Source organism: Neomonachus schauinslandi, chromosome 6 (genome assembly GCF_002201575.2).
Source record: "Neomonachus schauinslandi chromosome 6, ASM220157v2, whole genome shotgun sequence".
Lineage (NCBI taxonomy): Eukaryota > Metazoa > Chordata > Mammalia > Carnivora > Phocidae > Neomonachus > Neomonachus schauinslandi.
The window spans coordinates 51,592,261-51,619,740 of NC_058408.1; the positions used below are offsets into that span (position 1 = coordinate 51,592,261).

Sequence of the window (27,480 nt, forward strand, 5' to 3'; positions counted from 1 at the left end):
TTCCTTCCCAGAAGATGTAAATAGCACATGGGCATCTCCTCACTTCACCCATCAACACATCTAAGATACAGGTCTGTGCCAAGCTAATACATACTCCTTGATACTCTTCTACCAGAACCGTGGGTAGGTGGTACTACCCTTACATCCAAAGGAAAGGGGCCTCTCAAAGTGTTCATTCCAGACCAAGGACATCTGCTATGAAGATGACCTAAAAGTTCCCTGTACTACAGACTGAAAACAGCAGTTTTTAAAAATATTTAAGTAATCTCTACACCAAACGTGGGGCTCAAACTCATGACTGGGAGATCAAAAGTCGCACGCTCTTCCAACTGAGTCAGCCAGGCGCCCCTGAAAAAAGCAGTTTTTAAAAGGCAACGTTCCTTCCTCTCCCCCCGCCCCAGAACTCCAAGTGTTTTAATGTATATAAAAATCCTAGACATATAAACAGGAATCACCAATACGATCATTATCGCCATTATAGTGGACAGAAAAGATTTGAAAATCTACAGAGGGAATTACAGAGAAGGAGGAGCTGGCAATAATTCTAGGTTTATGGCAAACAGCACCCTAAACTGGATGGAAGACATAGGAGGAGGGGGAGCAGGTTGAGCGAGACCGGGAAGGACTCTGGGGAAGAGAAATTGGTGACGAAGAGCGGAGGGGGAGCGGAAGGAAAGTAGCTGGGTAGGGACGAAGGCAGTTTCACAGCATCTAAAACTGAAGGTATGGCAGCAAGAAGCGAGGAGCGCCACACTACACCAACAGCATCAAAGTCGCACTTCCGGATTTGTAACTTGCTCATGTTCCGTGAAATACCGCGAGAACGCAAAGCCAATAAGTAAGCCCTCCAGCTGTAGGCTAAAGACCCGCCCTCCGTCCCGCCCCCTGCGCCCCGGGCCCCGCCCCTCGCGTCGTCGCCGCATTGGGCAGTCAATAAAATTCTGGCGGTTCGGCGTTTGCGGCGGATAACATGGCGGCTTCCATGCTGGGCTCTCTGCTGCGGACCGTCCGGAAGGTCAGGCCCGCGCCCTTAGCCCCACGCCTCGTCCTCCCCACTGAATCCCCAAACCCACGGGTCCTCTACCACTCGGCCACCTGTGGCACCCAGTGCGGATCCGCCCCAAGGGAGGTCCGAGCTGCAAATGTAAATTTGATGTTCGTAAGCCTCTGACAGGCATTGAAAGCTGCAGATTGCCGCCGATTTATACAGAAGTGAGTGCAGGTGGAGAAGAGAAGGGGGTCCGTGGATTGAGGCCCCAGGGACTCCAGTGTTAAGCGAGGAGAGCCGAGCAAAGGAGACTTGACGGGAGTTCCTCGAGGGAGAGGGAAAGCCCAGAGACTGGTGGCCCGGAAGCAGGCGACGACAGCATTTCAGGGAGCAGGGAGTGGTCAGCTCTGTGCTCAAAGTTGACAGGCCAATTAAAAGGGCTGAGAATTGGCTGTTGGTTTTAGCAGCGTGGAAGTTGTTGGGAGTCCTCATCATAGCAGTTTCAATGGCGTGATGGGGGCCAAAGCGTTCGAGAGAGAACAAGAGGAAAGAAATTGAGAGACTATGAGTATAGACAAACCTTTGCTTTGATGTTTTGCTGCAAGGGGAGCAGAAAAATGGGTCGGTAGCTGCTGGAAGGAGAGGTGGGTTAAGAGTGGGTGTTTTGTGTCCTTGTTTTTTCACGTGACAAAAGTAACTTTTTGTGTTAACGGGAAAGATCTTGTAGCGTGGGAAAAATTAAGAGAAGGAATGATTGTGGAGCTGTACCTTTTTGTAGGTAAGAGGTGATGGGCCTCATGTTCCATTGTTTAGTCTAAACGTGGACAGTTCATCCTCCGTGGTAGTGTTGTCCAATAGAAATATAATGCCAACTGCATATGTTAATTTAAAATATTCTAGGGGCACCTGGGTGGTTCAGTCGGTTAAGCGTCTGCCTTTGGCTGGGGTCATGATCCCAGGGTGCTGGGATTGAGCTCCACGTTGGGCTCCCTGATCAGAGGGCAGTCTGCTTGTCCCCCTTCCTCTGCCCCTGTTCGTGCTCTCTTTCTCGCTCGCTCGCTCTCAAACAAATAAAATCTTAAAAAAAAAAAAAAAAATTCTAGTAGCCATGTTAAAAAAGTAAAAAGAAACATGAAATTAATTTTAAATATTTGAAGCCAGCATATCCAAAATATTAATTTCAACATGTAATCTACGAAGATGACTTAAGAGAAATTTACATTCTTTTTTCATACTAGATCTTCAAGATCCAGTTTGCATTTTACTTACAGCACATCTCAGTTTGGATGCCAAATTTTCCACCATTAAAATAGAAAATGTCCCACCAAAACAGTAAAGTTGTTTAATATTTACAACTGCTTCAGTTTAAATATTTAATGAATTAAAATTAAATAACATTAGGAATTACATTCCCCAGTTGCACTAGTTACATTTCAAATGTTCAGTAGTAATATGTGGTTAGCAGCTACTATAAGAGTGGATATTTAATAACAGGAGAGAATGTACAGCATATGATTACAGAAGCTAGTAAGTGGGTAGATGTAGTAGTGGGTGTTTATGGAAATTCTCTCCTGATTGCTTCTAATTTTGTAATTAAAGAGAAGTCATTAGTGGAGTGTGAGGGTGTGGGAGCAAGTGTTAGGGATTTAAGGGAAGAGGAAATGGTGTGAAATAGGAGCAGACAGGAAAACTAGGGACAAGAATTGGAGCAAGTACAGTGATGTGAGAGAGAGAGAGAGGCCAGGGAGTTGAGTTTGTATGAAGTACAACATTGTATTTATGCACTGTGGAATTCAGGCTGGGTAAGAGGGAGACAGGAAATCAAAAGCTGTGAGTGAAAAGTGGTAGGACAATGAATTAAAAACCTCACAGGGGTTGTTGTTGGGGTGTTTGAAGGAGCAAGCCAGAAAGAAGTGATAGAGAACGAGGCACCAAAACTGAGATAACAGAAAGCTTGGACTTACTGGTAATAAAAGACCTAGGGCATGGAAGGGAGTACAGAAATCCCTGGAGGAGAGGAGTTCAAGGAACAGAGAAATCAGGAGATAATTCCATGTATATTGAGGTCACCAGGAGTTAGGACAAGAATATTGGAGGGTGACAGTGAGCCAGGATCTAGATTCAGTGATAAATGAAAGGGAGGGGCTGTGGTGGATGAGTGCAGGAGGGAGGGGTGATGGGAGATATAAGCCAAAAGCACGGGAGTCGAAGCTTCCTTTCAGAAAGGAAGGCTTGGGAGCTGCCCTAAAGAGCAAGGAATACACTTCCCCCCACCTCCGTGCCCAGTCACGGGAGAAAAAACTACAGGGGAAGCCATCAGGAGGGATTCAGGATTCAGCTAGAGCAAAAATCTGAAGATGTTAAGAGAAGTTGAGGATTTAGAATATTTTGATGACTGTAGAGCATGAGTTGAAGAGGGCCCCCCGAAAGCTTTTTGGGAGGTAAACACAGGTGAGGGGGGGGAAATAGGAAATAGGATGTGTACAGAACAGAATGGAATGTAATCTTAATGTACATAGTACTGTTAGAAACCTAAAATATTGACAGTCTAAATGTAGGCAAAAGACATAAAACATTCACAGAAGAAATAATGTAATAGAGCAATAAATGTTTTGAGTGTATTTTTTTTCAAGCCAGACTTGCGTTTTAGTGGGCTATACAATCTATGCCTCCACTATATTATAAGACAAAACTGAGCTGCGTAAATTTGAAGATCTAATTGCCTTTATTAAATGATTCTGGAATCAGGAACTGTACAAAATGAGGGTTTTTATAGGAAAGAGGGTAGGGCAAGAAAGTTATTAGCAAAAGAAAAGGATTGTTCCAGGCAAGGTCACTTTCCCTTAGGGGGATGAGCAGGGGGTCTTATCATGCAGATTATCTCCTCTTCCTTTGGGGGATGGAAGGCCCATGTGGCACTTATTGGTGCCCATCAGAAAATTCCTGACTGACCAGTTAAGAATGCTTTTGTGGGGGAAGTTGAAACTGTGAGTAGATTAGGTATTAAGCTCTGGTTTGAGGACTCAGCCTAAGTAATGCCATTTGGGTCTGTGGTTTTCTGTTTTTTACAATTAATTACCCCCTTTTGGTCAAACTCTCAGCTTAACAGAAATGTGAATTGAATTGAATTGAATTGAAGGCCTTAGCTCCACTCAGTGACCAACCTCAAGTTATAGCAGTTTTTGTTATTCCTTTGTGTGATATCCATAGGTCATGACATGTTGGCTTAACCTCTGGGGTATTCACAGGTCATGGCTTCAGGTCCATGTTTTTTAAGTTGGTCATTTTCTTTGTTCCTTAGATGTTTGAAATCTCTTAATTTTTAAAAAAATTTCTAAAGTAATCTCTGTGCCTGATGTGGGGCTCAAACTCACAACCCCAAGATCAAGAGTCGCACACTATACCGACTGAGCCAGCCAGGCACCCCCAGATGTTTCAAGTCTTAGATCATTTGCCTAATGGTTAGCAGCTGTGAACATGCATTTAAAACTTTTGAGAGAATACAATGCACCAGGGAATTACTATGATTAATATAAGCAAGATAATTCCCAGTATATGGAGTGTACTATAGAGCTATAGTCCCCAAGACCCAAACTAATCAAGATTAAATAAGTCAAAGACCCCAGGGAAGGAGCTACCATTAAGCCAAGTCACTTGTTCTATGATCTTATGTAATTGAGTTTCAGCTTCCTCAGAAGTGTTAACCCATGCACAGCAGGTGGTGGTGGGCCATAAGGACAGGCATCTTGCTCAGATAAAAGATAATCAGGAGTGGAGCGCCTGGGTGGCTCAGTCGTTAAGTGTCTGCCTTTGGCTCGGGTCATGATCCCAGAGTCCTGGGTTGGAGCCCCGCGTGGGGCTCCCTGCTCAGCGGGAAGCCTACTTCTCCCTCTCCCACTCCCCCTGCTTGTGTTCCCTCTCTCACTGTGTCTCTCTCTCTGTCAAATAAATAAATAAATAAATCTTAAAAAAAAAAAGATAATTAAGAGCTACTTTCCTATCAAGGGCAACTTTGCTAGAGAGTTTAAGGATTTTTATTGGGCTGCAATTGCTTTAGCAACGGATTTTGCAATAATTTTAAGAATTAAGGAGCAGTTCTTGATCGTAGCTTCGTTTATGTTTATCCCCAACCAGAGAAATACAGACCTGTCAAAAGGAATAAATCCTGAGTCATGAAAGCCTCCTCGTAGATCCTTTTTAACTCAACAGTGTGAATTCAGGGGAATTGACCAATTAGATGTCTTATTTTACTTGTGAAAAGTTAAGAGCACAGTTAGATTTTCTCCTAGCCTGAAATAAGAGGTTACCCCCTCTTAGCAAGGGCCTGAGGATGTTAATCTTCCCAGGGAGTGCCAGATTAAAGGAAAAGGAGAATGGGTTTTATGTTTATAGTATGAAGTCTTGATCTGTCATCTTGAGTGGAAGCAGTCTACCTCAGTGTCAGTTACTTCTCTTCCTTGTCAATTTGGTTTAGAGGTCTGCAGCATCTGTATGGGCCAGGTGTGAGGTGGAGTGTTTTTTAGCTGTGTGTACCCAAGGCTTAATACCTTTTAGTTTTGCAGCAGTGTCACTGGTCAGGAGTACTTGGTAAGGTCTTCTCCGGCGGGGCTCGAAAGTTGTTTTTCTCTGATGATGTTTCTAAAACGCCCAGTCCTCAGGCTTCAGACTGTAACCAACAGGATCCTTTGAACTGGGGTTCAGAGAAAGCTTTATTTACCTGTTGATGATAGGGTTTAGCTTAAGGTACTAAAGATTTGCAGTAGCTAGTCATACTAGCATGATACAACAAGAGAGCAGCAGAATATCATATACTGATAGAATCCCAAAAGGTTTGCAAGGTTTTTGTTAATGTTTGTATGATTTACCCAGTGAAGTGGGTGCTTTGGTCTTTGGAGATCATGGAAAGTATACCGCAGGGGGGAAATCTTCAGCCCATTCAGAAAACACATACAATAACAAGAACATTGATCACCCATGCTAAGCGGCAGTTAAATGAAGTCCAGCTGCAGGTGCACAAAGGGCACATAAGGAGGTCTGAAGCCTCTGGGAGCACAAACAGTTTTTCCAGGATTATGGCCCAAACAGATCAGACATTGCTGGTAGACTGTTTTTAAAGGCAGACGCTTAACCAACTGAGTGACCCAGGTGCTATTTGATCATATTAGAGAGAGAGATTGAGAGCATGAATGAGAGAGGGGAGAGAGAGAATCTCAAGCAGACTCCCCGCTTAGCATGGAGCCCCACACGGGGCTCAATCTCAAGACCCTGAGATCATAACCTGAGCTGAAATCAAGAGTCTGATGCTTAACCAACTGAACCACCCAAACACCCCCGGTATTAGCTTTTGATATTAAAATTTTTTTTTTTTTTTTTTGGGTAGGCTCCACACTGGGCATGGAGCCCAATGTGGGGCTTGAACTCAGGACTCTGATATCCAGACCTGAGCTAATATCAAGAGTTGGACACTTAACCAACTGAGCCACCCAGGCACTCCTCTTTTTCCTTTTTTTTTTTTTTTAAAGTAAGCTCTATCCAACAGCTTGAACTCATGACCCCGAGATCAAAAGTCACATGCTGTATGGACTGAGCCTGCCAGGTGCCCCTTAAAACTCTTTTTTTTTTTTTTTTTTTTTAAGATTTTATTTATTTATTTGAGAGAGAGAATGAGAGAACATGAGACGGGGGAGGGTCAGAGGGAGAAGCAGACTCCCCGCTGAGCAGGGAGTCCAATGTGGGGCTCGATCCTGGGACTCCAGGATCATGACCTGAGCTGAAGGCAGTCACCTAACCAACTGAGCCACCCAGGCACCCCCAAAACTCATTTTTTTTAAAGATTTTATTTATTCAGGGGTACCTGGGTGGCTCAGTTGAGTGTCCTTTTTTATGTATTTATTTTAGAGAGAATGTGAGCACAGAGGGGAGGGGCAGAGGGAGAGGGAGAAAGAGTCCTAAGCAGACTCTACGCTGAGCATGGAGCCCAGCACAGGACTTGATCTCACGACCCTGAGATCACAACCTGAGCCAAAACCAAGGGTCGGATGCTCAACTGACTGTCTCACCCAGGCACCCCAAAACTCATTTTTTTAAATAAATTCATTTTAATCTTAACCAGCTTGACCACATTTTAAATTCCTTTTCAAAGATTCCTTTTCCACAAACCTTTTATAACTGTTTTCCCCTGCATTCCATTTTTGTCCTGTTTTTCTTTAAACAACCAGCCTTATTTTAGGACAAAATTAATTTTTTCCCTTTAACAAAAAATTCATCTTTATTTCTCATACGTTTTTTACTCCCTTTTTTGGCATATGGAGATGTTCCCCTTATTTTTAGTAGCTTTAATTACATATATTAATTAACGTTTTTAACTTTGGAAACTTTAATTTGTAGTAAAAACTAAGGTAAGCAATTGTGAATGATCTGTTAACCAGCATTCCTTAAATTTGCAAATTTATGGTTACATTTCATACTATGTAGAAGCATATGTATGCCTTTTTAATTTTTTTCATGTACCATTAACACATCTAAATATCTTTTAGATTTCTGTAATAAGAATCCAAAAGTAGATAAACCTGTGTTTAGTAATTAATGTTTTAGTATTTTGTCTTATTTGGAAATGATCTAGATATTTAATGAATTTAACTTAACTCATTGTTTAACTTAACAAACTTTAAGGTTTCAAGTTATCAAAAGGATTTGGGGACACTATTTTAAAAATTTACCTAAAACTCTTTATTTAGTCTATTTGTTAAATAATTAAGTTTAGATTACCTACCAGAACTTCATTAAACATTAGACAAAGCATTATCCTAAGGTATTATTTTTTGGTGGGCATATGTTCTAAGAGATAGCTTAGGTAGAATAAAGTTTTATATTTAATGTTGATACCTTGAAAGACATGTCTTTTTTTTTTTTTTTTTAAGATTTTATTTATTTGACAGAGCACAAGCATGGGGAGTGGCAGGCAGAGGGAGAAGGAGAAGCAGGCTCCCCTGCAAAGCAGGGAGCCTGATGCAGGGCTCAATCCCAGGACCCTGGGATTATGACCTGAGCTGAAGGCAGTCGCTTAACCAACTGAGCCGTCCAGGTGCCCCAAGACATGTCTGTTTTAAACTAGTTTTGATTTCAAGTATTTTTTCATATCATATGAACTTGAAAACACATTTGGGTTAGTTTCTTTCTGAGAGTTTTAGAATGCACAAATTTTACAAGCACTTGCCTTCAAACCAACTAAATAGAGCTCTTTTACAAATTAATTTTAGCTGTACCATGTGGAGGTAGAGAAAATATCTAATATTTACAACATAGATAGACACAAATACACAGACAAGATGTAAACAAAAATTTATAACATTTGTTTTTACTAATATTTGTGGAGAGGACATATAGGCCTGATTTCTGAACACCTCCCTGTATTTTTTGTTTTTTTGGATGAAAAACTTCTCCCTGTAGTTTTGCGTTTGCTCTTAGGTTCTGGAGAAGATAGGGGTAGAAAATTTACAGAGAAAGTATCCAAATTTTCTTCAAGGTGGAGATTTGGAGTCTATCCCTCTGTTGTCAGAGGTGCTGCAGTCTGAGCCTAAGAACCCTTTTAGCAGTTTGTATTTTGAAAGGACCTCTGTCATGGAGCACCTGGGCTGCTCAGTCAGTTAAGCATCGGACCCTTGATTTCAGCTCAGGTTATGATCTCTGGGTGGTGAGCTCAAGCCCCACGTCGAGGGGCTCTACACTCAGTGGGAAGTCTGCTTGGGATTCTCTCTCCCTCCCTCTCTCAAATAAATAAATATTTAAAAAAAAAAAGATAAAAGGGCCTTTTTTTTCCTTCAGTCTCAGGTGACTGTGGGCTGTGCTTACATTTCAGAGATGTGATAAGATTTATCACCTCCCCTCTCAGCAGGGAGCCCAACTCAGGACTCGATCCCAGGACCCCGGGATCATAACCTGAGCCCAAGGCAGACACTTAGCTGACTGAGCCACCCAGGGGCCCCTAAAATATACCCTTTTTCTTTTCTTTCTTTTTTTTTTTTTTTTAAAGATTTTATTTATTTATTTGAGACAGAGAGAATGAGAGACAGCATGAGAGGGAGGAAGGTCAGAGGGAGAAGCAGACTCCCTGCCGAGCAGGGAGCCCGATGCGGGACTCGATCCTGGGACTCCAGGATCATGACCTGAGCTGAAGGCAGTCGCTTAACCAACTGAGCCACCCAGGCGCCCCCCCATTTTCTTAAGAGGACAATTTTGTTTCAATATCCTGGTCTTTTACAACATTTTGAGCGGATTAGGCGAGGTTTGGGCATTGGTAAAGATTGGGTTTTGACTTGTTTCTGGAGTTTCATTTCTGGTTTTGTAGAGATTTGTAAGACAAAGACAGTTTTTAATTCTCCAAGGAACTGATTTACAGCCTGAATATCAAGGAACCGGCCCACCCGTTTAACTAGATTTGTTTTTTCATATTAGGAAGATTTTTAACTAAAATGAGAACTAAAGGATTTCTGTCTTTGTAAAATCTGTATAAAATAAAGCTATTCAATAGAGACCTTTTTTTCTGCTTATACAATTCAACCTTGGCATCTATTAACTTCTATTAGTATAAAGTATTAGCTTTATACCTTAAAAAATTTGCTGCTTTTCAGGGGACATGAATTCTTTGTTGGGGGAGGAAGTGTCTAGGTTATATCTACAAAAATCATTGTGTGAAAATGCGTGAAGCTGGCAGGTGTTGGTTACAGTAAACCAAACCCTACAATTTGTTCCCAGTGATTCTGCTAAATTCACAGTCTGGCTTTTCACATTTACAGGAGTAGCATATATACTTTGAACCTAAAGATTAGGCTGGAGTGCTCTTTGTAAATTTTGTAGGAAAGGGGAAGTTAAAACCAGCAGATGGGGCTGGATTTTTAAGGAGGGGAATTTTGATTGGATGTGGACATTATTTGTCTTAAGTCTAATTTTTCTTTTTCTTGTCAAAGGAGTCCCTAGGGCCAGCCATTATACTAATAAGGCAATTGAGAGCTCTTTCTAAAGAATTTTTTTTTTCAAATATAGCCAATTTAAAGGATCCATCATTTGGCCATTGACAAGTGGGGCATCCAGAGGGCGTAGATAATGCAGCCACCTTGATCCAAAAGTTTACTCCGAAGAATAGTCTAAGAAAGCAAAGACTTCAGGCACCTGGGTGGCTCAGTTGTTAAGCGTCTGCCTTCGGCTCAGGTCATGGTCCCAGGGTCCTGGGATCGAGCCCCCCACATCAGGCTCCCTGCTCCGCGGAAAGCCTGCTTCTCCCTCTCCCACTCCCCCTGCTTATGTTCCCTCTCTCGCTGTGTATCTCTCTGTCAAATAAATAAAATCTTTAAAAAAAAGAAAGCAAAGACTTCATTGCATAAGTGATAAGAATAATGTGTGCACACGGTCTCCAGTCTCCCACAAACGTGAATCGCCTTTAGTCACAACCGCCTAATCTGTGATACCAAGCAGGTAGTCTGGAGTGGGTTTTCTAGCACTAACAAGCAATACAGGTTGAGATGACAAAGGCCCCTAATAGGCTGGGACCTCTTAGGACAAACTCTCCTGAGAGCCGCCACTGCCCAACAGAGAGTGCTGCTTGTAACAGATCCCCAGTCTGTTCAACTGGCCATAAATGTGCACCCCAGTAAGTGCACCCTCCAGATGGTGAAGACCACAGAGAATATTCTCACCAGTCACAAAGCCAAACTCTTAGGTCAGAGAACAAGAAGAAAGGAAAACCCCTACCCAGTGTTGGTTTGTTTTGGTGTTTGTGTGCACATTGACCACTTTAGCTATGCTTTGGGTCTCTCAGAGCCAATCTCCTATGTAGGAGGGGTGTGCTTCAGGGTTGGGAACTGTGTTTTACATAGTATCTCATTGCATGGAAGTTTCTTGAGGTTGGCTGGTGACCTACCGTCCATCTAACCCTTTCTGTGACCACTTACCCCTAACACGGGAGTCTTTGAGTTAGATGGCGAGCGCTCTACGGTCTCACACGCTGGACCTGTGCCCCCACCAATTTTTTGTGGCTTTTTGTTCTTCAAGATCCCCATTAGCTATAGCCTTTAGGTACACACAAAACAAGATAAACAAACATGCACCTTGCCACACCAGCACTAATGAAAACATGTCACTGCAGACTGGCCAACAGAAGACCGTGTGCGCCATCAGCAGTTACCAATGTGCACTAAACCAGCAGACTCCATTCAGGGAGACTGCAGACAGGAAATGGGAAAAGGACTAAACCAGTAAGTCCCAGTAAGTGGGGAATGCAGACTGGAACTGGGGAAGGGATTCCAATGTGGAATTGCAGACTAAACCAAGTGAGAAAGACAGGAGCTCTGTTAGGATCCCCATTGATCTAGATGGACCCATTAACCCCGGACTAGAAAGCCAATATTAGATAAGTATCTCGAATGCAAGAGGAGCAAAGCTGAAACCTAGGGGGGCTTAGCAGTGGCTCTCAGAAATTGCAAGAAGGACCAAACTCAAAAGGGTTCACAGGGTGCCATGCCTGTGTTTCTCATTGTCCCGGAATGCCATGAGAAGTTCGATTCATAGCCCAACGCTACGGCTAAATCTGTTAAAACAAAACAAAACAAGATTTAACCAAGTAAATTTGGAGATCCAGTTGGCTTTATTAAATGATTCACGATCAGGCAGCAGCAAGTAGAAGGGACCTCTAAGGAAGTGTAGAGAATGGGAGGGGGTTTTTTTTATAGGAAGGGTGAGGCAAGAAAATCATTAGTTGTCTTCAGGCAAGGTCACTTTCCCTTGGCGGGGGGAGCAGGGGGTCTTATGCAGACGGCCTCATCTTCCTTTGGGGGACGGGGCCCAGGTGGCACGTATTGGCACCCATCAGAAAAGTCCTGCCCAATCAGTTAAGACTTTTTCTGGGGGAGGTTGAAACTGCAAGTAGATTAGGTATTAAGCTCTTGTTTGAGGACCCAGCCTAAGTGATGACATTTTGGGCCTGTAGTTTTCTTTTTACCAAGTAAACATGTGACAGTGAGAAACAAACTGTCTTATTACTAGACAACTTGTGCTAAGAAATTTTAGGCCAGTGATAATTTCAAAGTACCCTTTACCCCAGCAATTCTGCTTTCAAGAATGTACCTTGCTAATCTATAGGAATGCATGTGAAATAATTTATGTAGGAGGTTACTCAGTGCAGCATTGTTTAACGATAAAAGGTGAGGTGTGATCTAGTTGTCTGCCAGGAGGTCCCAGATTAAATAAATGATGCATCTGTGAGGAGGAAAAAATCATTTCCTTCTGTTCTAAGTTCTCAGCTGGGGCCCCTGTAACAAAAGACATGAACAGGAGAGAAGCATACAAATGTGTAAGTTTTACATGATACATGAGCCTTTATAAGGAAGTGATAACCAAAGGGTTAAACCTGAATATTAATGCTAGGTCTGGTGAAGTGGGAAATTGTGGGGAAATGTGATAGGAGTATGAGCTAAGTGTGGTAAACTCCGCAAACAGCAAGGCCTGTTCTTTGATTCCTCTTGGTGTCCCTCCATCTTCAATGATAAGGTTGCCCATACCCCCCTCCCCAAACACCTGTCAGGTATAGGGAGGGCACCTCTCACCTGAAGGTCTTAACACCTGCTTTAGGGGGAGGTCAGAAAGTCTTTCCTGCACCTGCTGTTTCTCAAATTCCTTGTGCTTGATGTAGTCAATAATGTCAAGGTGTCATATTTTGAGGTCGTGTGCCCTGAACCTTGTCAGGTCTACTGTATGGACAGTGGAATATGCAACCTAAAAAAATTGGAGAGACTTTTTAACATATGGATATGAAAGATCTTCAAGATATATTGTTAAATGAGAAAAAAGGGGGGAGGGCATGAAATATGGGGGAGGAAGTATGTATATGTATTTGTATAGACAAAGATCTCTGGAAGGATATACAGGGTCTAGTAATGGTGGATACCTTTGGAGGTAGAGGGGTGGTCATTGGGCAGGTAAGGGATGAGGTGGGAGGGAGTCTACACTGTTTCTTTTTATTCTTTTTTGGTTTTTGAACCATATAACTGTTAGCCTAAGTAAAGGTCAAACAGAATTATATTTAAAAATCTAAGAAAATTTTTCACTCTCAACACACCTTATTGGCATTATTAGTTACCACCATTTTGGATTAATGTACATTTGTAGAAGTTACTTATTTTGAATTGAGTCTATTAGTTTAAGCTATTAAAGTGATCCAAAATTACTAGGAAAAAAAACTATTAGGTCATAAATGGTCAATAAAAGGGATCACAGGATGAGAGACACTGGCAGAACCTGGGTCTGATGATCCTTCACCTTGTTCCTTATCTTTTAGATGGTTCCTTCATCACCTTCAGGCCAAGTTCGAGGTTATTACGTAGACTGGAAAATGTTGCGTGACGTGAAGAGACGAAAAATGGCCTATGAATATGCAGATGAGAGGCTACGGATCAATTCACTCAGGAAGAATACCATTTTGCCAAAAGATCTTCAGGTGAGCTAATTAAGATGAGCCCCTCTCTACCACAAGATCATTCTCAAATCAGAGCACAATTGATACTGTTGTGACTTAGTAACAATATAACTTCTGGAGAATATGATCAAGATATCTTAGTCAACATAAATTAATACCCTTGAAGTGATTTTGGTGAGTTTCAGACTAAAGAGAACTATTCATTCCTAACTAGCCTTTTAATTGTTTCACTAGATGACCCTTAGAAAGTACTGGTGCATGGTAACCACACAAATTGGGCAGTTATTTTGACCTAAGATCTCTTCCCGCCGCTCCCCCCCGCAACTTCTTCCCATTCTTTGACCTGTCAAGGCATTGGGAGGCTGTGCTGACCCATGAGGCCGGCCAGGTGGCCTAAACTGTTCCTCCCCCAGGGCAATTCCTAGCCTGCCTCTCTGAACTCCTTTGCCCACCTCTGTGTGCTGAGGTGGCTTTCCTCTAGGTTTACTTTCTTGTACTCCTTAACTTGAATAAGAGGATGTCAACCCTATTTGACTTCCTTAAGCATAAGGTCCTGCACCTACCTGGTGACATAGAATACCTGCATTCAGGAGTCTTACTGGGGTGCCTGGGTGGCTCAGTCAGTTAAGCAGCGGACTCCTGATTTCAGCCCAGGTCATGATCTCAGGGTCCTGGGATCCAGCCCTGCATCGTTGGGCTCACAGTCTGCTTCAGGGTTCCCTCCCTCTCCCTGCTCTTCTCCTCTCTCTCTTGCTCTCTCTCGTCCTCTCTCTCAAATAAATAAATAAATAAATCTTTAAAGAAACAAAGCAAAAGAGTCTTATCAAGGAGTATAATTCAAACTCAAGGCTACTCAAACTATCAAAAGTTCAGAGTAAGATAAAAAAAAAAAACATATAGAAGCTGGCTGAATAATATACAGGCCATTCATTACTATGAATTCTTTAAATCTTGTCTAGATTAGCCAGATCAGCGGAAAGCTGAGTGCCCTGAACCACTCTGTTAGGGCTTTTATTTTACCATATGGCATTAAGCTACTTAACTATATTTAGGGAGTAGGAAGAGGTGGCCCTTGAGAAACAACTTAAGATGTCATGGAGGAATTACTGATGAAGACCCCCAGAAGAAATGGCTCTGCTATGAGAACCAGCAGTAGCTTTTCAAAGACTCTGAGTTTTAGGAACTGATCCTGGCTCTGTGTCACCTACTAAGAAGCATACAAATCAAACTTATGTCCCAGTTCTAACAGACGTACAGGCTTTTCACAGCACACTCTATAGTCTCCTGTTCCCTATGCCCCAATTTCCTCATCTGTAAACTGACTTAAATCTTTTTGGGAACAAGGAGAGGTATATATGTATGTATATGATAGGTACATGCATACATAAGTCACTTAGAGCGGTTCTAGGACAGCTTCTGCGAAACTTTACTTGCCTGGTGATTTCTCCTCTCCAGTCCACTCTCTAGCACATATTATCCACCATTCATTGACTCATTTGTGTTCTATATAATTCTCTAAGTATTTCATAGTGGGAACACATGCGTAAGCTTTTGGAAATTAGGAAATAATTCTTTTTTCAGATGTGCAATGTATGTATTTGATAATTCTGTATATTACTCAGTGTGTACTATGGTAAGTGTAGTCATTGTCACCATGCGTTTTTATAATATTATTGACTATATTCCCTATTTCTGTGACTTACTTATTTTATAACTGGAAAAATATACCTCTTTTTTTTTTTAAAGATTTTATTTATTTATTTGACAGAGAGAGATAGCGAGAGCAGGAACACAAGCAGGGGGAGTGGGAGAGGGAGAAGCAGGCTTCCTGCCGAGCAGGGAGCCCGATGTGGGACTCGATCCCAGGACCCTGGGATCATGACCTGAGCCGAAGGCAGACGCTTAATGACTGAGCCACCCAGGCGCCCAATATACCTCTTTTTTAAAAATTGAAATTAATTGACATAGAATGTTATTTTCAGTTGACTAACACATTGATTCAACAATTCTGTATGTTACTTTTCTTTTTTAAGATTTTATTTATTTGAGGGGCGCCTGGGTGGCTCAGTTGGTTAAGCGACTGCCTTCGGCTCAGGTCATGATCCTGGAGTCCCGGGATCGAGTCCCGCATCGGGCTCCCTGCTCGGCAGGGAGTCTGCTTCTCCCTCTGACCCTCCTCCCTCTCATGCTCTCTGTATCTCATTCTCTCTGTCTCAAATAAATAAATAAAATCTTTAAAAAAAAAAAAAGATTTTATTTATTTGAGAGAGACAGAGATGGCAACAGAGATAGGGAAGAGAGCATGAGCTGGGAGGAGTGGGAGAAACAGGCTCCCCACTGAGCAGGGAGCCCCATGTGGGGCTCAATCCCAGGACCCTGAGATCATGACCTGAGCTGAAGGCAGACACACTTAACTGACTGAGCCACGCAGGTGTCCCATCTTTTTTTGCTTAATTGAAGTATAGTTCACACATACTATTCTGTTAGTTTCAGGGATACAACATAGTAATTCAACAACTCTGTACAAAATGCTATGCTCACCACTAGTGTAGTTACCATCTGTCACCATGTAACACTATTTACAATACATTGACTATAGTCCTTATGCTGTAACTTTCATCCCTGTGACTTACTCATTCCATGACTGGAAGCCTGTACTTTCCATTTCCCTTCACCCCTTTTGCCCATGTACCCACCTACCTGCCTTCTGGCAGTCACCAGTTTTCTGTTCTTATGGGTCAATTTCTACTATAGTTGTTTATTTGTTCAGTTGTTTTGTTTTTTGGATTTCACCTATATGTGAAGTCATATGGTATTTGTCTTTCTCTGTTTGACTTATTTCACTTAGTATAATAACCTCTGAGTCCATCCATGTCATCACAAATGGCAGGATCTTGTTTTTTAAGGCTGAGTAATATTCTATTCTATTATACACACCACATCTTCTTTATCCATTCATCTACTGTTGGACACTTGGGTTGCTTCCGTATCTTGACTATTGTAAATAATGCTGTGATAAGCATAGGAGTGCATGTATTCTTTCAAATTAGTGTTTTTGTTTTCTTTGTGCAAATACTCACTAGTGGAATTACTGGATTGTATAGTATTTCTATTTTTCATTTTTTGAGGAAACTTCATACTGTTCCTTCAGTGGCTGCACCAGTATACATTCCCATCAACAGTATAGGAGGAGTCCATTTTCTCTACATCTTTGCCAACATTTGGTTTTACCCATTCTGAAAGTTGTAAGGTGATACCTCATTGTGGTTTTGATTTTCATTTCCCTAATCATTAGTGAGGTTGAGCATCTTTTCATATGTCTATTGGCCATCTATGTCTTCTTTGAAAAAATGTCTATTTAAGTCCTCTCCCTGTTTTTTAATTGGATCATTTGGTTTTTTGGTATTGAGTTGTGTAAGTTCTTTATATACTTTGGATATTAACCCTCTTTCAGATATATTGTTTGTCGAAGTCTTCTCCCTTTCAGTAGATTGCCTTTTTGTTTTAATGATGATTTCCTTTGATGTGAAGCTTTTTATTTTGGTGTAGTCCCAATAGTTTGTGCTTTTGTTTCCCTCACCTGAGGAGATACATCTAGAAAAATATTGCTAAGGCTGATATCCAAGATACTGCCTATGTTTTCTAGGAGTTACATGGTTGCAGGTCTCACATTTAGATCTTTAATCCATATTAAGTTTATTTTTGTGTATGGTGTAAGTAAGTGGTCCAGTTTCATTCTTTTGCAGGTGGCCGTCCAGTTTTCCCAACACCATTTATTGAAAAGACTGTCTTTTCCTCATTGTACATTCTTGCCTCTTTTGTCATAGATTAATTGACCATAAAAGCATGGATTTATTTCGGGGCTTCCTATTCCATTGACCTGTTGTGTCTCTTTTTGTGCCAGTACCCTACTGTTTTGATTATTATAGCTTTGTGGTATATCTTGAAATCTGGGATTGGGATACCTCCAGCTTTGTTGTTTCTCAGGATTGCTTTGCCTATTCAGGACTTTCTGTGGTTCCAAACAAATTTTCGTATTATTTGTTCTAGTTCTATGAAAAATGCTATTGGTATTTTGATAGGGATTGCACTGAATCTGTAGATTACTTTGGGTAATATGGACATTTTAATAATAATAATTATTCTAATCCATGACCATGCAATATCTTTACATTTTTTGTGTTGTCTTCAATTTCTTTTCATCAGTGTCTTAACAGTTTTCAGAGTATAGATTTTTCACCTTCTTGGTTAAATTGGCAAACATACTAAAGGTAGTAGGTTATTCACTTACAAAGCTGATATGGAGGTTAAAACCTAAAAACCAAAGTAGTAATCAGTTTTATCTATGAAAATTAGTCTAAGGATACACAAAATAAGAAGATGTAAAATATGACATCATATACATAAAACATGGAGGGCGGGAATTTAGTGCTTTCAGTTTAAACTTAAGCTACAGTCAATGTAATATAGACTGTTATACACATAAGATGTTATATATAACCCAGTAGTTACCACAAATGAAGAAGTTAAAGTAGATACACAAAAAATAAAGAAACAGAAATCCAAGCATGACACTAAAGAAAATATCAAACCCCAAGGGAAAGGAGCAAGAGAAGAAAAAAACAGAGGAACATAATAAGGACACAGTTAACAAACTGGCATTAAGTGCATATCTATCAGTAATTACTGAAATGTGAAGGACTAACTAATCAAGACATAGAGTGACTGGATGGATAAAAAAAAAATAAGACCCATCTACATGCTGCCTACAAGAGACTCACTTCAAGACCTAAGATACTTACAGACTGAAAGTGATGGGATGGAAAAACATATACCATGCAAACAGAAGTGAAAAACAAAAAAGCCAGGCTAGCAACACCTCGGGTGTGTTTTCTGCACTGGGGATGGCAGAGGGAGAGGTAAACCAAGGTTCATTCTCAAGATAGAAAGCCTATCTGACTCAGCTGTGATTTTACCTAGCACTCCCGGCCTGTGCTAATCCACCATCTCCCCATACAAGCAGTTCGGGAAAACAAGCTATGAGTACAAGACTTAGAGAATGATTAAGGAAAACTAGATCTTCATTTAATTCCTGTTACAGTGTGGTAAAATGCCTTAAAGTAGAGAATAAAGAAAATGATCAGACTTTTTCAGAGACACCAGCATCTTCAGTTCTGTTCGGTATTTCAAGAAAAATTTAAACACAGTGAATTTGAAGAAAGTACATATTTGAAAAATACCTTCAAGAATGTCAGTGCAGGGGTACCTGGCTAGCTCAGTTGATAGAGCAAGCGACTCTTGATCTCAGGGTTGTAAGTTCGAGATTACTTAAGTATTACTTAATTAAGAGATTACTTAAAAATAAAAAAAATCTTAAAAAAAAGAATATCAGTGCATATGAATCTAAATCACTTGGTACTGAGGTATGCAGTGATCTCCAAAGTGGCTTTGTAAATGAAGATCTTCCCGGATGAGGATTAAGAAAAAGCAAAATTGGTGGAGAGATTGAGGAGAAAGAATACCTTCTTCAGAGCCTAAAACTGATCAAAATGTACAGATCAAAGATTGACCTGTCTTAGGCCGCTATTACTTTATGAGCTGCGTCAGCTATGTCTGAGAAGAAACCCAGCCTTACTCAGTTGATAGACCACTGTGGGTTAGATGATAAATTGCTGTACTATAACAGAAATGAAGAAGACTTTATGGGTGTTTAAATCATAATTTTTGTCTCCAATATTTCTGGGAATGACAACCTAAAAGATAAAAGATAATACATTTTAAAAGGAAGGTAGAAAACATTAGGGCTTAGAGAAAGGTATCTTCATATATATAAGAGATTTATTTGTGAGAGAGAGAGAGAGCATGAGCAAGAGAGCACAAGCAGGGGGAGCAACAGAGGGAGAGGGAGAAGCAGACTCCTGCTGAGCAGGGAGCCTGATGAGGGGCTTGATCCCAGGACCCTGGGATCATGACCTGAGCCAAAGGCAGCTACTTAACCAACTGTGCCACCCAGGCACCCCTTAGAGAAGAGTATTTTGATGAACATCAGTTTAGGGCATTCTGTTATGTAACTATAAAATAAGCTCTAAAATTAAAATTTAGTATTTTGGATAAATTTGCCAAAGAAAACTTGACATTTAAAGAAATGTGAAAAGAAACTTAGATCATGTTTAAAAAAATAATTTGGGCATTTCTGGAAGTCAGATTTTGTTTTGCTTTTTTAAGCTTTTATTTATTTAAGTAATCTTTACACCCAGTGTGGGGCTCAAACTCACGACCCCAAGATCAAGAGTCACATGCTCCACTGACTGAGCCAGCCAGGTACCCCTGGAAGTCAGTTTTAATACATTGTTTTGTTTATTGTGATAAAAAGGTTTTATTTTAAATATTAAAAAATAGTCTGGTAAATGTCTAAACCTAAAGTGGTCTAAAAATGCCTGCCTGCCTGCAGTGTCCACAGTAGCCAAACTATGGAAGGAGTCAAGATGTCCATCAACAGATGAGTGGATAAAGAAGATGTGGTGTGTGTATATATATACAATGGAATATTATGTAGCCATCAAAAAAAAAAAAAAATCTTGCCACTTGCAACGACGTGGATGGAACTAGAGGGTATTATGCTAAGCAAAATAAGTCAGTCAGAGAAAGACAAGTATCATATGATCTCACTGATATGAGGAATTCTTAATCTCAGGAAACAAACTGAGGGTTGCTGGAGTGGTGGGGTGTGGGAGGGTTGGGGTCGCCGGGTGATGGGACGTTGGGGAGGGTATGTGCTATGGTGAGCGCTGTGAATTGTCTAGACTGATGAATCACAGACGTGTACCTCTGAAATAATACATTACATGTTTAAAAAAAAAAAAAACAGTAAGAAGGGAAAAATGCAAGGGGGGAAATCGGAGGGGGAGATGAACCATGAGAGACTATGGACTCCGAGAAACAAACTGGGGGTTTTAGAGGGGAGGGGGTGGGGGTATGGGTTAGCCTGGTGATGGGTATTAAGGAGGGCACGTATCACATGGAGCACTGGTTGTTATACGCAAACAATGAATCATGGAACACTACATCAAAAACTAATGATATAATGTATGTGACTAACATAATAAAATAAAATTAAAAAAAAATAAGACAAAAAATAAAAATGCCTGCCTGTTTCCTAAGTTTATGAATCTTGTTTCCATCCATTTCTCGCATATTTCCATCTGGATGGTGTAGCAGGTAAATTAAACTTGTTCATATGTCCAAAACTTAAAAGAAGAAAAAAAAAAAGACTTTAGAACAAAAACTGTAGCAAGAGACAGGGGCATTACATAATGATAAAGGAATCGATCCAACAAGAGGATATCATAATTGTAAGTAGCTCTGTACCCAACATAGGAGCACCTAAATACATAAAGCAAATATTAATAGATATAAAGGGAGAGATTGATAGTAAAACAAAGTGGTAGGGAGCCTTAACACCTCATTTACCTCAGTGGGTAGACCATCAGAAAAAAAGTCAATAAGCAAACCATGGCTTTGAATGATACATTAGACCTTACAGACCTAACAGATATATAGAGAACATTCTATCCAAAAAGGCAGAATACACATTCTTTTCAAGTACACAGGGAACATTCTCTAGGATAGATCACATGTAAGGTCATAAAACAAGTCTCAATAAATATAAGAGGATTGAAATCATATCAAACATCTTTTCTGACCATAACCGTATGAAACTAGAAATCAGTTACAAGAAAAAAACACACTTGGAGGATAAACAACATGACACTAAGCCACAAATGAATCACGAAAAAATCAGAGAAAATAAAAAAATACATGGAGACAAATGAAAACAGTGAAGTCCAAAATCTTTAGGACACAGCAAAGGCATTTCTAAGAGGGAAGTTTAAAGTCATACAGTCCTACCCCAAGAAAGAAAAATCTCAAAACAACCTAACCTAACACTTAAAGGAGCTAGAAAAAGAACAAATCTCAAAGCTAGTAGATGGAAGGAAATAATGAAGATCAGGACAGAAATAAATGAAACAGATGTGGGAAAAAAAAAAAAACAATAGAAAAGATCAATGATAGAGCTGAGTTCTTTGTAAAGATAAATAAAATTGACATTTAGCCAGATTTACCAAGAAAACAGAAGGAATGAAATCAGAAATGCAAGGAAATAACAAATGACATTACAGAAATACAATTGATAAGAGAATATTTGAAAAATTATATGCCAACAAATTGGACAACCTAGAAGAAATGGATGAATTCCTAGAAACCTGCAATTTCCCACAACCAAATCAGGAAGAGATAGAAAATTTGAACAGACTTATTACTAGAAATGAAATCGATTTGGTAATCAAAAAACTCCCAACAAACAAAGTTCCAGGACCAGATGTCTTCACAGGTGAATTCTACCAAACATTTAAAGAAGAGTTAATATCTGTTCTTCTTAAACTATTCCATTAAATAAAAGAAGAAGGAAAACTTCCAGATTCATTCTGCATAGCCCCTGTTACACGATACAAAAACCAGACAGAGACACTACAAAAAAAGAAAACCACAGACCAAAATCTCTGATGAACATAGGTAAAAAAAAAAATTATTAAAAAAAATTTAGCAAAGCAATGTCAACAATACATTAAAGGGTCATTCACCACAGTCAAAGGGATTTATTTTAGGGATGCAAGGGTGGTTCACTTTTGGCAAATCCGTCAACATGATACTTAACAAGAGAAAGGATAAAAACCATATGATCATCTCAGTAAATATATTTGACAAAATATAACAGCCATTTGTGATAAAACTCAACAAAGTGGATTTAGAGGGAACATACCTCAACATAATGAAAGCCATGTATGAAAAATCTACAACCATCGTCATACTCAGCAGTGAAAAATTGAAAGCTTTTGCACTAAGTTTGGAAACAAGACAAGGATGTCCACTTTCACTACTTTTATTCAACATAGTACTCTTAACTGCAGCAATCACACAAGGAAAAAAAAGAAGAGGCATCAAAATTGGTAAAGAAGTAGTAAAGGGGCGCCTGGGTGGCTCAGTCATTGGCTGTCTGCCTTCGGCTCAGGTCGTGATTCCAGGGTCCTGGGTTCCAGCCCTGCGTCAGGCTCCCTGCTCACGTGGGAAGCCTGCTTCTCCCTCTCCCACTCCCCCTGCTTGTGTTCCTGCTCTCTCTCTCTCTCTCTGTCAAATAAATAAATAAAATCTAAAAAAAAAAAAAAAAGTAAAAAACTGTCACTGTTTGCAGATGACCTGATACTATATAGAGAAAACCCAGGAGGACCTGCGTGGCTCAGTTGGTTAAGCATCCCACTCTTGGTTTTGGCTCAGGTCATGATCTCAGGATCATGAGATTGAGCCCTGTGTCAGGCTCGGTGCTCAGCACAGGGTCTGCTTGAGAGATTCCCTCTCTTGCTCTCCTTCCCCCTCTCCTCCTTCCCCCACTTGTATGCAGTGCATGTTCTCTTTCTCTAAAATAAATAAATAAAATCTTAAAGCCCAATGACTCCACCATAGTCTATTAACAACTGATAAATGATTTTAGTAAAGGTGCAAGATACAAAATTAATATACAGAAACCTATTGCATTTCTATACATTAATAAAGTAGCAAAAAGAGAAATTAAGAAAACAATCCATTTACAATTACACCAAAAAGAATAAAGTACCAAGGAAATATTCTTTAATGCTTAATAGTTTGTGTTAATTTAGTGGCTTTCATATGCATTTTATTTAATTTATGCACTTTTAATATGTTAGAGTAATTACTGTGCTTTCTCACAGTCTAGCACAGGGTCCATCATACTTGTCATATTTAAGTGAATATAATCACATAGTAATATGCACATATAAATAAATCTCTACTGAGAAATCCTTAATGCAAGCTTCTGTAGTAATCTCTTTTTCCTCCATCTCAACCACTTTTGCCCTTACCAGCTTCATTCTCTCTATTGCAAATGATCTTTTAAAAATGTAAATCTCATCTGATCCCTCATCTTTGCTTCTCCAGCAGTTAGAATCTTTACCATAGGTATCAGGGCTCTATTACCCTTCTCCAGCCTCCTCTCAAACCCATTCCCTCTTACTTGATCTGCATCGGGAGGTTTCAAATTTTCATGACTCATAAGTCATATGGGAAATAACCTAACTTTATACCTTAAGGAACTAGAAAAAGAAGAGTAAACTAAGCCCAAGTTAGCAAAAGAAAGGGAATAACAGGGGCACCTGGCTGGCTCAACCGGTAGAACATGCAGCTCTTGATCTTGGGGTCATGAATTCAAGCCCCACATTGGGTGTAGAGCTTACTATTAAAAGAAGAAGAAGAAAAAGAAAAATCAAAGATTAAAGCAGAAATAAATGAAATAGAGACCAGAAACACACTAAGGATCAATGAAACTAAGAGCTGATGTTTTGAAAAGATAAACAAAATTGACAAGTCTTTAGCTAAACTAAGTAAAAAAGAGCAAGGACTCGGGGCGCCTGGGTGGCTCAGTCGTTAAGCGTCTGCCTTCAGCTCAGGTCATGATCCCAGGCTCCTGGGATCGAGCCCCGCATCGGGCTCCCTGCTCGGCGGGAAGCCTGCTTCTCCCTATCCCACTCCACCTGCTTGTGTTCCCTCTCTCACTGTCTCTCTCTCTGTCAAATAAATAAAATCTTTTAAAAAAAAAAAAAAAAAAGAGCAAGGACTCAAAATCAAATGAAAAAGGAAACATTACAACTGATATTACAGAAATACAAAGTATCATAAACTGATATGAACTGGGTGGGGCACCTGGGTGGCTCAGTCAATTGAGCGTCTGCCTTCGGCTCAGGTCATGATCTCAGGGTCCTGCAGTTGAGCCCCATATTGGGCTCCCTGCTCAGCGGGGAGTCTGCTTCTCCCTCTGACCCTCCCCCCTCTCATGTGCTCTGTCTCATTCTCTCTCTCAAATAAATAAATAAAATCTTAAAAAAAAATGGATAAATGAATTATGGTATATTCACACGATGAAAATCACCACCAATGAGAACGAACAGATTACAACACATGCAACAGTATGGATGAATCTCACAAGCATATTATTGAATGAAAGAAGCCAAAGAGAAATGAATAAAAAAGAATGCCTACTGTATGGTTCGATTTATATGAAATCTAAACACGGAAAACTCATCTGTGGTGTTAGTAATCAGGAGAGCTGCTGGCTAACAGTGTCTGTGGTCAGTGTCTAAAAGGAGGCACACGTGGGGCCTGGGATGCTGCTGATGTTTGTTTGCATTCTAGTTGCTTATTACAGAGATGTCCTATTAAAAGTGAATGAGCTTTACACTTAATGGTTGGTGGATTCTTGTATATCTGTGTTAAATTTCTATAAAATTTTTAAAGATTGTATTGGGAGCATGCCAAACATTTCTATCATTTTTTCCGGTCTATTTGTTTCTACCCAGAGGTTAAGGTTCACTACTGTGTCTAAGGTTCTTTGGGGAAACTGGCTATATTAGTGAATCTAGCCCTTTGTTCCCTGACTCTAAGCATTGACTCAAGCATATAGAATAACTGTGTGCATGTGATCTGTGTAGTAATGTTGTGACTTCCCTTAGGAAGTGGCCGATGGAGAAATTGCTGCCCTTCCCCGGGATAGCTGCCCTGTTCGAATCCGAAATCGGTGTGTTATGACGTCCCGTCCACGTGGTGTAAAGCGGCGCTGGAGGCTTAGTCGTATTGTCTTCCGTCACTTAGCAGACCACGGGCAGCTGTCGGGGGTCCAGCGAGCAATATGGTGACCCGCTCCAGAACCTACTGAGCAGGGAAGCCAGTTCTGGCAAGAAGAGTCTTCTCTAATAGACAAAAACCTAGTTCTGTAGGGGTCCAGTATGGGAGTCTAGTTTACCTGATGCTGCCTACGGTTAAATTACCTTTTAATTTTAAATTAAGAAATTTGGTGGATGTTTCAGTCAGTGAATTCTGGCTCTCTGTGAATTATCTCTTCTCTTGGACTTAAAAATTAACCGAACTGTTTCCATACATACTACAAGGAGTAGAGTAATAAAAAATATTCTGTGAAAATATTCTCTGTATGCCTGCCTTTTCCTTCACGCTGCATCTTTTAGCAACATATGAAGGGTTCCTGTATTTTTAAGGGTAGTATTTCATAAAGCAGTATTATCTGATAGTTAACGCAGCTCACGGACAAGTAGCTCATCTGTGGCAGTTTGTCATCCTGGGCTGGCTTCCCTGACCTGCACAGCGCACCGTACTGCCAGCTCATCGTTAGGGAAACTATGTGTTAGAAGGTACAGCTGATGTTCCTGGGTGTCTAAGTCATGCTCCACTTCTCTGTGTGATGGCTGGACAAGAGGCAGAAGCACTAAACGTTTTCTTGTTCCATCTTTGATGGTCTTTAGGACAGAAGGCCTCTTAGAGCCCCTGAAAATCAATGCAAACAGGAAAAATTTTGTTGGAATAGTATATATTTTCTTTATTCTGGTTTATCTGTAACAGAAATGAGTAAAGGTAGCAAAAGATTGTCTTGTTCAGTAACTCAGCAGTGATCAGCCCATTGATAAAAATGCCCGGGGTGTAAGTATGGAAGCAGCCACTTCACATCAGGCAAGTGTTCCCGGAGCTGACATCAGAACTTCAATCAAGAGGCAAGGGACGAGATTTTTGCAGAGGGAACCGGGGAAGCGGAGGCACAAAGACATCAAGGAGTGCGACGGCAGCCCCTCCGTTGTATGAGAAATATGAAACGCGAGACAAAGCCCATGTCATGGAAGATACCACAATATGTGAAGGTAAGACTGAATTGAAATACCAGCTATTGGGAGAGTTTTAAGCAGAGGAATGACCTCATCAGTTGCTCTCCAGATAACTGACAATACTGTGGTAGATCTAGACCACGAGTGGAAAGGCTCCATGCAAGATAACCAGTTAGGAGGGATGTCATAATTGTTCTGGAAAACCAGGGCCTTAACAAAGGGAGTTGAGGCAGACAAGAGGATAAATTTTTTTTTTTTAATTTTTTTTATTCTTATGTTAATCCCCATACATTACATCATTAGTTTTAGATGAAGTGTTCCATGATTCATTGTTTGTGCATAACACCCAGTGCTCCATGCAGAATGTGCCCTCCTCAATACCCACCACCAGGCTAATCCATCCTCCCACCCCCCTCCCCTCTAGAACCCTGTTTGGTTTTCAGAGTCCATCGTCTCTCATGGTTCGTCTACCCCTCCGATTTCCCCCGCTTCATTCTTCCCCTCCCGCTACCTTCTTCTTTTTTTTTTTTTCCTTAACATATATTGCATTATTTGTTTCAGAGGTACAGATCTGAGATTCAACAGTCTTGCACAATTCACAGCGCTTACCAGAGCACATACCCTCCCCAGTGTCTATCACCCAGTCACCACATCCCTCCCACCCCACCCCCCACTCCAGCAACCCTCAGTTTGTTTCCTGCAATTAAGAATTCCTCATATCAGTGAGATCATATGATACATGTCTTTCTCTGTTTGACTTATTTCACTCAACATAATACCCTCCAGTTCCATCCACGTTGTTGCAAATGGCAAGATCTCATTCCTTTTGATGGCTGCATAATATTCCATTGTATATATATACCACATCTTCTTTATCCATTCATCTGTCGATGGACATATTGGCTCTTTCCACAGTTTGGCTATTGTGGACATTGCTGCTATAAACATCGGGGTGCACGTACCCCTTCGGATCCCTACTTTTGTATCTTTTGGGTAAATACCCAGTAGTGCAATTGCTGGATCATATGGTAGTTCTATTTTCAACTTTTTGAGGAACCTCCATACAGTTTTCCAGAGTGGCTGCACCAGCTTGCATTCCCACCAACAGTGTAGGAGGGTTCCCCTTTCTCCGCATCCCCGCCAACATCTGTCGTTTCCTGACTTGTTAATTTTAGCCATTCTGACTGGTGTGAGGTGGTATCTCACTGAGTTTTTGATTTGGATTTCCCTGATGCCGAGCGATATTGAGCACTTTTTCATGTGTCTGTTGGCCATTTGGATGTCTTCTT

At 40.7% G+C, this 27,480-nt stretch overlaps 1 protein-coding gene and 1 pseudogene across 1 annotated transcript; both read left to right on the forward strand.

Moving 5' to 3' along the window:
- Positions 1-939: 939 nt before the first annotated feature.
- On the forward strand, positions 940-25,495 carry MRPS14 (mitochondrial ribosomal protein S14). The gene is made up of 3 exons (XM_021682613.2): positions 940-1,015; positions 13,317-13,475; positions 25,034-25,495. Exons 1-3 carry the CDS (start codon positions 971-973, stop codon positions 25,214-25,216), a joined length of 387 nt encoding a protein of 128 aa, XP_021538288.1. The 5' UTR covers positions 940-970; the 3' UTR covers positions 25,217-25,495.
- LOC110573996 lies at positions 18,359-19,339 on the forward strand (annotated as a pseudogene).
- Positions 25,496-27,480: the final 1,985 nt, after the last annotated feature.

What these genes read in the sequence shown, in the direction of transcription:
- MRPS14 (XM_021682613.2), top strand. Translation starts at nt 971, where the DNA reads ATGGCGGCTTCCATGCTGGGCTCTCTGCTGCGGACCGTCCGGAAG. An exon ending in TGCTGCGGACCGTCCGGAAG is followed by an intron (nt 1,016 to 13,316) that starts GTCAGGCCCGCG and finishes CTTATCTTTTAG; the next exon opens with ATGGTTCCTTCATCACCTTC. An exon ending in TTTTGCCAAAAGATCTTCAG is followed by an intron (nt 13,476 to 25,033) that starts GTGAGCTAATTA and finishes GACTTCCCTTAG; the next exon opens with GAAGTGGCCGATGGAGAAAT.